Below are 11,794 nucleotides of genomic sequence, written 5' to 3' on the forward strand. Positions count from 1 at the left end.
CTGCATCGCACACTGTCATTCTCTGGGCACATTCTCATCACTTCTGTGGTGGCCCACATCAACAACACAGACCTCCAAACCACGCCTGGCTGGTGTTAGGGGGGAGGAGAAGGGTCAGAGGGGTTTCAGTGAATGATAAGATCCTAAACATTGCTTAGGAGGCATAAAAGACCAACAGGGGGGCATAAGGAAAGCGAGAATAAGAACAGGGCTCTAAATACATGTTTGATTGAGAGAAGAACAGAGCATTGGTCAACCCAACTCTCAGGCGGGGAGGAGGGGAGGCAGAACAGGCTGGAGGGAAAGGGCCGCAACGCAAGTGACATAAAGCGTTCTATGGAGTCAGAACCCTTTATGTGGGGAAGGAGGCAAACTGAAAATACCTAGGCATATCCTTATCAAGGAAGAGCCTGCAAAAACACAGAAAGCTTTCATTAGTGCAGCCCAAAGCAAGAACGTTCGAGAGGGAGAAAAAAACAAGCACACAAAAACCAAACACGAACCAACACTGACAAAACACACAGCTAAGCAGCTACACAAGAAACAAACTTGCAGATCAGAAATGAAGATAAACACCAAGGAGCAAATGCACCACCCACAACATGAAGTCTGTTTACTGGGATCTTCCTCCCTCTTTGCTCCTTCTCCATCAACCAAGAGCAGAAGCCAACCCTAGGCCTTCCAGAGACATAGAAAACCCGGGACTGACCTAGGGCAGTACACACTTAATGACACAAGGGGGCAGCATCAGACCTACAGACTTAGCATACACAGCTGGTTTGCTCACTAGGCCTGCCTCCATCCATTTCATGCTGTCCAGCAGAGGAAAAAAGACAAGCAGCGCACAACAAGGCTGAAAGTTGGCATTTGCATTTCTATCCCACAGCTTCGCAGTCTCGTAGGTGAAGTACAAGACAGGAATAAGAACAGAACCGCTTTCCAACCCAATCAAACAGCAGAAGAGACAGACTTGTAGCCTATCTTGTAACCTATCTTTGCAGCCCAGAAGAGAGAGAATCATGAACTTTAAACAACAGAGCAGGAGAGTCTCAGGAAGCCACATTCCATAGTCAGTGCCACACAAGTTGGGGCCCTTATACTCCCACCTCATTGAACAAGCTGCCCATCTAAGATTTCAGTCTGCATCAGAGCTAGAGTCCAGCAGCAGTTCTCAAATGCTTTGGTTTCTGGAGCCCTTTACACTCCTGAAAGGAGTCTTGGGGAGTCCCAGAGCACCAGTGCGTGGCAGGGGGCAGATGGCATCCATGTACGCTGGGTTCCTGGAGCCGCTGAAGGTGTCTCAGGAAGGCCCAGGCTCCTAGGAGCGCTCCTTGTGAAATGCTGGTCTAGAGAATCCTGCCTTGCTAGGAAGGCAGACTTCCAGTTAACCCCTGCCTCTTATACCTGTTGGAGCTGTGAGAAATCCTCAGGTATTTTGCAGAGATGATATTCAGAGACAGAATGGCATCCACTGCAGCATCATCCACTTCTGCTTTGTTCCGGATGCGCCCTGCAGATGAGTTGGGGGAAGGACACATCAACAGTCAGGATGATTGTCAGGTTGGAGCACTCGAAGGAAGAAGACTTTGACAGAACCGCTGCACAGGGCGGATTAAACCGACATCTGGATTCACAGAAGTGCAGGTACAGCCCAAGAGCCTCTTCACATGTGACATTTTTGTAGGTGCACTATTTTTTTCTACAAGTGTAATATGTGAGTTTTTATTTTATTACTTCATTATTACTACATGCTCCATGAACTGTTTGGCTCATCCACTGAATAGTTTTGGTCTTTGTTCTACCAAGGAATGAAAAAGGAACCAGATTTTCCTGAACGCGTCAAGTGCATTCACACAGGTGTCATCATCAGAGAGCTGGCACTGGTTATGGTTCTATTCTGAGCATACTCTCTGAAGCATATGGCTCTGAAGCATATGGCTGTGCACAGGGGCACCCCAAGTACTCTTGGTGTCTCACGCGGCAGGCCAAATACCTCCTCTCTCCTTATCTGGTGATGTGGAAGTCTCCCACGAGGGAGATAGAACACAAGTGCAGAGGAGAGGGGAGTGGTGGGCCAGAGCATTTTTGACTCATTCCTCTCCTCCACACTTTGTTTTCCTGTTCAGGAAGTGGGGGCAGGAGAAGCAATAGTGGAGGCGAGAGAACAGGTGGATGTGGATACCCCATGCTTATCTGCTGTCTGAGGAAACTGCCTCAGTTGGCCTCATGAGTGGGCCAACTCTGGCAGTGTAATACCTGAAACACTCCTAAGACAAACTGGAATGGGTTGTCTAAAGTAAGAGAAGAGCATAAAATGAAGGTCACATGACCCAGATGAAAAGGCCAATGCTCACCAACCACCAGCTCTCGCACATCCTTCCAGTGCAACTCATTGCCTTTCTCGTGGATAATGGTGACAGTGATTCGACGCTGTATTCCCTGAAGGAATTGGAGAAACAAAGCTCAATCTGAACTCCAATGCAGTAAAAGGGCTGAAGCATTTGATCTGGCTAATTGGTTATATTCTAACACCTGTTAACAACAAATAATTTTGACTAAAAGGTGGCCCCAGGAATTCAGGCAGCAGGTTTTTAAAAGAAGATTTGAATTGCAAAAACTGCAAGTGGCAAGTTCCGTCTTGGAAGAGGCACAGCCAAGTGTGAGCACGAGAGAGAAAAAATGCCTTTTCCGAGATGGTAACAGCTGCAACATGTGTGCAGAAGGTCCCCCAAGGTGGCTCAGAACCCAATTTAAACCACAAAAATTAATAATAATACAGCAGAATAAAACTTTCTCTCTCTCTCTCTCTCTCACTCACACACACACATACACCCTATTAAAATTACAAACATCATCTAACTACAATGACAGGATGACACCCCATCAAGCAGCCCCCAGGAGACACAGGACCAAAACATTTGAGATGAGGTAATTCATGTCATCTTCCAGACATGATCATCCCCTGTCTTACAAGCAGATAGATTTCCTCCAAGGTTCTCTTTCTTCAAGTCTCTGCCCACTTTATATGCACCTGAAAGGTGCAGTGAGTGATGGAATCAGGAGCATCCACACTTGGGACATGTTGCAAAGATCTAGATGGTTAGAAGGCCACATAAAGCTGAGCCCTCAGTTCCATGGGAACACAAGCAGCAAATCCAGGAAACAACTCAGGTAACTGAATCGTTCAAGATGAGGCACCTTTCCACTAACAGGTGGAGCACTGGACAATGTAGGTGAGCCTCAACACAAGCAGCAGAGTACCTGGTGAAGCAGAAACGTCCCCTGGCAGGGCAGGCCTCCTGTGTGGTCCACAATGGCAGGAATGTATCTGCGGGGAAGAGCAAAGCACAAACCCCAGTTTAAAGGAAGGTAGGTGTTAATAAGTGATGTTTAACCAACTCTCCTTCCAAAGGCTGTTCTGGGTAACAAGCTAACAAGAAGCCCATAAATAACTGTGACTTTGGGTTACAAAAAATCCTCCCCTCTCATATGAAGGTTATCATCTGGGCCCTCTGTTCTCGGCCATGCAGCTCAAATCAGAGCCCTGCACAGCTTCTGCCAGAGCACTCCAGAGCTTGGCAATGGCATCATCACTGAGTGCGCTGGAACTACCCCCACACAGCCACCACACAGCTCTGCACACTACCTATAAAAATCACAGGGAACACTGCCTGAGCCACATGACCACTGGGAGTGACAGAGAAAGGTATACGGCCATTGGGAGAGGAAGGGAAGTTGGAGGTTACCTGTGGACCAACAGAGCCTTAGCAACGTACATGGTTTCAAGAGCATGGCTACATCTAATCCCACACTAAAACCAACAGAAATTATTGCCAAAGAAAGCTGAATTCTGTGACATACTGAACTTCTGCTTATATTCACTGGTTGACATGCTTCATTCTGTTTCTGCCAGGCATGAGGAGGGGCAAGAAGCTACACAGAGAACCATCATCCAAACACAGGAAAAGTTCAGGAATATTTTGCCTGCAAGCATTACGCCCAACCCCTTTCACACATATTGCAGCAACCTCAAGTGCTAGAAACCAGCTGCCTTGTCCAAAATGAGATTCTCAGAAAGCCAAACTCTGCACACTCGCTTCATCCTGCAGAATTGTGCCACTGTTTAGGCTGTCCCAAAGTCCCAAGAGATGCAATAATCAAAGCTGAACTCACTCTCCAGTTGGCTCCAATTCACTGATCTCAAACCAGACAAGGAGGTCATACTTGGTCATGCTCTGTCCCAAACTGGGCTTACTCAGCGTGTTGAGCTTGGTAGCTGGAACTGGAAGAAAAAAGGGCCACTTAAAGAAAGGTTTGTTACACTAGAAATAACCAGGGTGTCCCTTTGGATTGACCTAGGACTGTATGAGTGCCACTAAAACCCCAAAAGTGCAAACAAAGTCTAGGCCACTGGTGTTCAGCAGGACGGCTGTGACCTAAAAGTGAATCACACCCCCACGGATCTCCTTACAGCACAGCCACTATCTTCTTTTTGAAAAAAGCAAGGCAGAAAAAGCCTGATCACAAGTTCAGATGACAGAGACCCCTTATCTGGGATGGTGCTACAAAGCTAACAAAGAGAGGGAAAGTAGCTTATCTGCACACTGAAGGTTCCAGGTTTGATCTCCAGCAGCTCCAGAAAGTGTAGAGAAAAATTTCTGCTTAAAAATTTGGAGAGCCACTATTGGCTGATAAGACTGAGCTAGATGGATCAATGGTTCAATCCAGCAGATAGCAGCTTCCTATGTTCCTAGACGCTTGGGCTGATGTTGCTTTTCTATCTCTGCATGAAAAGCAATATGAGTCAAAACTGCCTTTTTGATGCAAGTATTAAAAACAAAGGAGTCCTGGTTGCCTCAAAGGGAGGGCGGAATCTCATGTTGACCACGTTGATCCTTGAACTACTGATTCAGGATTCTTACAGCTTGAGCTTCCTCACTGTCTTCCCTCAAAAAAAAAGAGCACAAGTGTGCCCTATAGACACCCATGACCTCATCCCAGCTGGCTGCAGCTGCCCATTCTCATTGGGGGGGGATGACTCCAGCCGGGTGCTAAGCGATGCCACTGAACCACATTGCAGTGAAAAGCAAAACATGCAGGATAGCTGCAGGCTTTTCTGTGAACTGTTTGCCAAAGAAGCACTTGTTTCAATTACAGTTTATACCCCAAAGAAGGTGGGTGACTTTCAGGGTCAGGGAAGCATTTTGCAGAAACTATAACTAAAGAAAAAATGCCTCAGAAGAGAAACCAGTCCCTCTGCAATCTCTCAGTTTGGCAATGGGGTCACAGGGCAGCAGGAGAGTTCTGGCTTTACTTGCAGAAGGCTCCGGATTCCATGCCTGGCTCCAGGACAGGCTGGGAAAGACCCCTCTCTCAAGCCCTGGACAACAGCTGCCAGTCAGTGCTGAAAATCTTGAGCCAGATGGGCCAAGGGTTGCTCTCAGCAGAAGGCAGCTCTCTCTGACTGCGCAGCACATTTCCCAAGCACTAATCTGTGCTCTCCCTCCTCACAGTACTCAGTAGCTTGAGGGAATCCAAGAGAGGGTTTCTCTTTCTCTCCCCTTTGTACAGTCGTACTAATTGCACTAGGACAGTATTTGCTGATATATTTCATAAGCACTAACAAGTGACAACGTGCTTTGCCAAGGAGCATATGGATGCCCCATTTTCTTGCCACAGCTATCCTGTGGGGAAGGTGGCCTGGTCTGTGAGATGGTGACTAACCCAAGGCCACCTTCATGGCTGACCAGGACTCTGCCTTCCTTGGTCATAATCCCACATTTCCACCACTACACTGCTCTGGCTCATTATTCCAAAGACAGGCATGGAGGGCAATGGCAGAACACCATCCTGAGCTGGGGGCTGCAGCCAACTTGCAGCATGCCATTCTGAACATTTACGCACAATGAACATGACCAATATCAAACTGCAGGCTGTGTTGCCTTTTGCCAACTTCTACTACGTTGCCTCCAAACAAGAGGCAGATAAACCAAGTCAGACCTTGAATGTTTTCTCTCTGGGTGGGCTTCTGTGAGAGTTACAAGTCTCAGGTGGACCTGGAGATGCTTTGAGGGATGAACCAGCATGCAAAGCACTGAGTTACAATCCCTTCCCAAACCTTTTCATTGTTTGTTTTTTAAACGAAAACAGAGACCAATAAAAGCCTACAAAATGCACAGAACTATACCAAGAAGCAGAAACCACACAAGGGCCGGTGGACTGCACAACTGTGGCCTTTTCTAGGAATGACTCTGTCCTCTGAAAAGTGACGGAGACAGTGTTCATGCCTGTATTCAGATGGATGCAGAGGGTTGAGGGCTGGCGGTGTCGCTCCTACATCTATCACAGACTGAATGTGGCTACTAACCATCTCTCTTGGGAAAGCGCTCGGTCTGACAACTGGGGACAGGCAGAAAGAGAAAAGGTGGCAGCTGGTCGGCCCCGTCCTGAAAAGCGGCCACGGCAGAAGATGCAAGGACGTTGGCGTGCTCGGAGAACGTGTTCAGCACGTGGACATTTACATAGCCAGACATGAGATACCTAATCAACTCAATTTTTCTCTCATGGTCTGGAAAGGCAGTGGAAGATGGCGGGTGAGAAAAAGGAGGGCGGGAAAGGCAATGAGGTGCGAGGGCAGACAAGGACGGGCAACAGAAAAAGGGACAGACCGAGAGCCAGGGAGGGCAGGGAGGAGGTGAGGGGGAGAAAGAAAAAGATGAGAAAAGAATTCAACATGCATAGTTCAAACTCAACAAAGAAAACTGAGGGAGAGTCACAGCAAGCCTGGTTGAGTGAGTGTTAGTGAGAATGGAGCAGAACAGCTTGTGAATGAATCGAGCAGGACTGCAAAGGTCACTGGAAGCAGAACCAGGTGAAGCATTGGGGGCAGGACGGATGTCACCTTGGCTGCCCCCCCTCAGCCCTCTAGCCTGCTGCTTTGGTGCACGATTCAAACACCACCTAGGCCTGCAAAGAGCCACTCGCCTACAGGCAGGCAGGGAGGGAAGCGTATTAAGTGGCTCTCTGCTTTGCCTTGTAGGCCAGAGTGACTGCATGAACAGACAGGCAACTGTGCTTTTGGAAGCTAGTCACTTTTTGTCGACTCTGAGCTAGGACCACCTCAGAAAAATGCTGGGTATGGCTGGCTTAGTTTTTAAACTATTTGTTCTCCTGTCATCATCTTGGAGGGTTAGCTGCTGAGACGCAGGTCTCTGTAACTTGATAAAAGCTAACAGACCCAAGAAAGCAAATCTTACCTGGTTTCGAGAGTGGCATGGGAGGTGGAAAGTACCGCCGGGATGGCTGTGGGGGGCTGCAAAGAAAGGAGGGTGTTAATCCTTGGTCTTTGTCTCTCCCCCCCCACAAACCTCAAGTGGTAGGCTCTATTTTTTTTAATTCTGTGCTCAGTAAGGGGAAAACAGAAGTGACATCAACAGAGAATGCTCACTGCACATCTTGAACATAACCCAAGAATGATGGGAACTAATTTTTCTCTATGAAGCAAAATTACTCTGACTATAGTTCAAATTCCAGCTCAGAGATGATGTGCGGCCCCAAGCCAATCTGCTGGTCACATTTTTTTTTCTAAAGAGGGAAACTCTTGGTGCTTCCTGCTCAGGAGCACTGAAGAGCCTAAGTGGCAAGATCAGCATGGGAAGATCTGTTGTTGGCATCCTTCAGTCTCGGAAGACTATGGTAACGCGCTCTGAATAGTGCTCTGGAACAGAGTGTCCTCTCCAGTGCGCGAAGCCTGGATAAAGTAGGTATGGAGGATAGGCTGTTACCCATGCAGCAAATCCCCCCTCTCCACGTCGCTGAAATGGTCCAATGGAAAGGCAGAGGCCAATACGGTTGGTTCCAGCGGCGTCGCAGGAGTTGCCAGAATGTGACTGTGTTCAGCCGTGAACTGCCTCAGGGACTCCGGCTGCGGATTTTGCCTCGAGGTTGACTCCTGAAGCCTTTTCCATAACTGGATGTAGCCACAAGGCAGCGGAGGTTTGGGGTCAGAGTTTTCCTTCCCTCAGATGAGCTGCCTTCCTAGGCTAACGAGTCCCATCTACCCGTTGGCTGTTTAGTCGCCTCTTACGACAAGTACAGCCAAACTGAGGGCCTATTCTTATCCCTAGCCCCCAGGGAAGATCACGGGTGCTATTACCACCATGCTATTTATGCACCTGGGATTGACAGAAACTGTCTCCTGTGCCTTTACCCCTATGTACAGCTCCCATTCTGAAGAGCAGCATGTGAAGACGCTATAGTGCTGCACTGTGACAGTCATGCCTCTCTCCCGTAGGCTTCTATCTCTAGAAGAGAGAACCAGAACTGTGTAACCAACACAACATCGTCATGCTGTGTTAAAACACAGGTAGCAGTAAAATAGCGGCACATGAAGAGTACTCCCCTCTTCCAAGCCAGAAGAAGCTGAAAGAACCGTTCAAGTCTACAACGTGGAGAACAATAGAGGATCTGCAGTAGTCACCAAAGAAGGCTATGCAACACAGGCACGTAGAGAGTGGGTGGGTGAGTACTACCTCAAGAATTATTTCCAGCAATTACTCTCTGCACAAAGGAAGGAGGCAGTTTAATCCTCCAAAGGATCTTTCCCCCTTCCAATCAGCCTAGAGGTACCTGTTGAGATCCTGTCCCTGAAGATGGAGTGGATGTTGCTGATAATGCCCAAATACTTCAAACACTATTGGCTTAGTCTTGATGTACTCCACAAAGGATTCCGTCACTTCCACAGAAATCTAGCAGAGGAAGCACTGCATTAGCTGATACATACATACATACATACATACAACAACAGAGACCAGCCAATAACAACAGATGAGATGTTTGGCTTGCCCCCATCAGAAGCACTTAACAATGGCCACTCTCTAGCTACAGCTTTGTGTCTTTGACAAACACATGCCTGCTCCACCTGCTTTCTTAGATAAACTTTCAAAGCCAGGATATATTTATTCCCAACTAGCAGAACAAGACCCTATAAGGCATAAGAGGAGATCCTGAACTCCAGCAGCTGGTCTTCAGCACCTTATTGCCTGACCTCTAGAACACTGGTTGCTATACATGTCCAGCAGACTATGGTCAAGGGCAATTTCTAAGCTGCCTGAATACCGCCGGCTAAACCCACAGGCGACTCCAGATCCACCAGGCCTTAAGAAGTCCTGAACTCCACACCGACTCCTCAGTCTGAACAAATCATTATTGGGAGAGGTGATGCAACCAACCCCTTGTCTCTCTGCTCTAGAACCCACCCATAAGCTCATCTTTGATCATGCCATCTGCCACTGGCTATTCGCTGAACTGGGCCAAGGTCTATTTGACACACTGTTGGGTTTATGGGTCACTCACCAGAGCCATAAGGTTCACTTACATTCTGGACATGGTAAAAACCAAGAGGTGTCCCTCGGCCGTTGTTTTTGAGAGGTTCAGTAGAGAATGCCTCATCATGTCGATGCAGAAAGCTAGACCAATAATACGTAACTAGTTTAAGACAAATTGCTCCGCTGTCAGCTCTATTCCTATCAAACATCTCTTGACTTTGGGCCTATCAGCTCCCCTAGAAGGCAGCAACTTAAAATGGCCTTTACCAGTGGCCCTTCCAACAACCTGACCTGTAACAGTAGACAAGTCTCCCTCAAAGGCACCTTACCCCATCCGCTACCAATACATAGGTGTATGCCTAGCGTGTTCTAAGGTGCATGGTCAGTCCAGCAGAGTATCAGTCAGGCTCAACAGGCTGGGATAATGCTCCACGTGACCCTCACTGTGCACCTGAGAATAAGTCCCCAAACTCTGCCATGCACTGTAAACATGCAGTGGTTCCTCAATGGACAACACAATGCAGAAAACTTCTTTGAAACTAGGACATTTGGAAACTGCTGCTCTTAAGGTGTCAACATGCTAGTTTCTCCCACTCACCTACCCAGAAAGCATGTGGACTTTACTTAGCTCACATTCCTTTGTTCATAATTTTTTTTTACACTGGCTGGCTCAACAGAAAGTTTCACTGCTTGTTATGAGGGGGAACCAGCACTACTACTAAGACTCTGAACCTGCATATATATTCAGGTCTCCCATAGCCAGCAGCAGAGTGTCTATTTACACAACAGAGAGGCTCTTCATGCAAAGAAGAGGCAATCTATCTCCAGTAGCCTGTGCAGCCAGCTAGTGTTTGGCAGGGAGTGTCTGTGTACACAATAATGGCAACAGATTGGGTTGAATGTTTGCTTAATGATGTAATCACATCACAGGGATCAGAAAATGTATCTCTGTCAGAAAGTGGCGCACACCTGTACAAGTATTAGCCAGGGCAGGGACTTACTTAAACTGGCAGAAAATATCAGCATATTCTGGCAGGATCCCACTGGCTTGCAGGACCGTCACACGGAATGTGAAGACACTCCCCAGTTTCAGGTGGTTGCCAACTTCTTCGGTGAAGCCCTCCATGGCCATCTTCCCATCCAGCAACGAGCCAGACTTGAGGTCTGGAAGAGAGAACCAACCCATGATATGCCATGATTCTGTAGGGTCTCAGACTGCTTTTCACAGGGAGTCTCTCAAATTGCCTTTGCACGTCTTAAGATACCTCCAGGAAGAGGTCATACCAATCCTTGCTATTTGCTTTCCGAAGTTGTATTTCCACTCTCCAAATTCTATCTTCACTTCCACCCACCGGGTGCCAAGAAAAGCTATGGCCCCAAGGGGACAGCTCACATGTGAGTTCCTTTAATGGAGATTCTCAACAGTCTTTTGGTAATGCCCATTGTTCAGAAGAGAAGGAACAAGAATATGCCATACACAGATAGCCACAGTGGCAGAGACCACTGATTGAACTTGCTTCCATAACTGCAGCATGGTTGGGACAGGAAGGAGGATAAAATCTCTAGGCTCCCCTCTCTGAAACTGCATCATGTCAAACTACGGTTTGGCATTACACCTGAACTGCACCATTCCCTCTGCTCCAAACATCTCTTTGACCTGCATGCAATCCTCACTCTTTTTATGCTCTATGAATAACTCTTTTCTTTCTCTGTGAACTGACACTACCCCTTGTCCTCCCTCTCTCACTAACCCCAAACTTTGGTTGTTCTGTATCATTTCATTCACTCACTGAATTCTTACGCTGCCTTTCTCCCAGTGAGGGCTCCCAAGGCTTTTTTCTTTTCAATGAAAGAATAAAATTGCAATTGTGACTACACGGACTTCATTTTACATGACCCCAAAGCCTGAACCAATGGGATCCTGCCTACTTACCCAGATCATTCATTCTGTTGATTTCCTCAGGGGGTGAGATGACCTCTGAACTCTGACCCTGCCCTTCCACAATTCTCAGCTCCTCCAAGGACAACCCAGAACGTGTCAGTGCAACAGATGAGAAGTTGCTCTGAAAAGCAAATACAGGAGATGCACTAAGTCAACGTTCTATTCTCTTTTTTTCTGCAAAAGGACAGAACACCATAAGACAAGAGTAATCATAGCTAAGCAGTAGGTTACCTTCTTGAAATACTCATCATCAAATGATATCTTAGCTGTGCCAGACTGCCGAACGCCAGATCCGTAGTCGGGGGCTTCTTCATCCGCTACAAGGAAAGGGCACAGCAGTCAAACAACTGGGTTTGCAAATTTTGGCACAGACTTAAACACTGCAAAATGATGAAAACATTTGTTCACGTCCTCCCCTTCCTGCTCTGTCTCTCCTTCTCTCTGTGGTTTCTCCACTGTTTAATTTTGGCTGTAAGCTTCTTGGGAGCAGGAAGCTTCCTGTGCTTGCAGTATTTTGGCATAAGTT

At 47.4% G+C, this 11,794-nt stretch overlaps 1 protein-coding gene across 2 annotated transcripts in view; it reads right to left on the reverse strand.

The window, feature by feature from the left end:
* KIF1B (kinesin family member 1B) overlaps positions 1–11,794 on the reverse strand; it is a 157,063-nt gene that overhangs the window by 36,263 nt on the left and 109,006 nt on the right. For both annotated transcript variants that reach the window (XM_066636883.1, XM_066636880.1), the window contains exons 26-35: positions 11,500–11,585; positions 11,260–11,389; positions 10,328–10,490; positions 9,377–9,467; positions 8,629–8,747; positions 7,257–7,312; positions 4,174–4,282; positions 3,262–3,328; positions 2,355–2,439; positions 1,405–1,510 (exon numbers count right to left, since the gene is read on the reverse strand). In XM_066636883.1, coding sequence (XP_066492980.1) covers positions 1,405–1,510; positions 2,355–2,439; positions 3,262–3,328; positions 4,174–4,282; positions 7,257–7,312; positions 8,629–8,747; positions 9,377–9,467; positions 10,328–10,490; positions 11,260–11,389; positions 11,500–11,585 — 1,012 coding nt within the window. The remainder of the gene's footprint in view (positions 1–1,404; positions 1,511–2,354; positions 2,440–3,261; positions 3,329–4,173; positions 4,283–7,256; positions 7,313–8,628; positions 8,748–9,376; positions 9,468–10,327; positions 10,491–11,259; positions 11,390–11,499; positions 11,586–11,794) is intronic.

Source organism: Tiliqua scincoides, chromosome 9 (genome assembly GCF_035046505.1).
Source record: "Tiliqua scincoides isolate rTilSci1 chromosome 9, rTilSci1.hap2, whole genome shotgun sequence".
NCBI lineage: Eukaryota > Metazoa > Chordata > Lepidosauria > Squamata > Scincidae > Tiliqua > Tiliqua scincoides.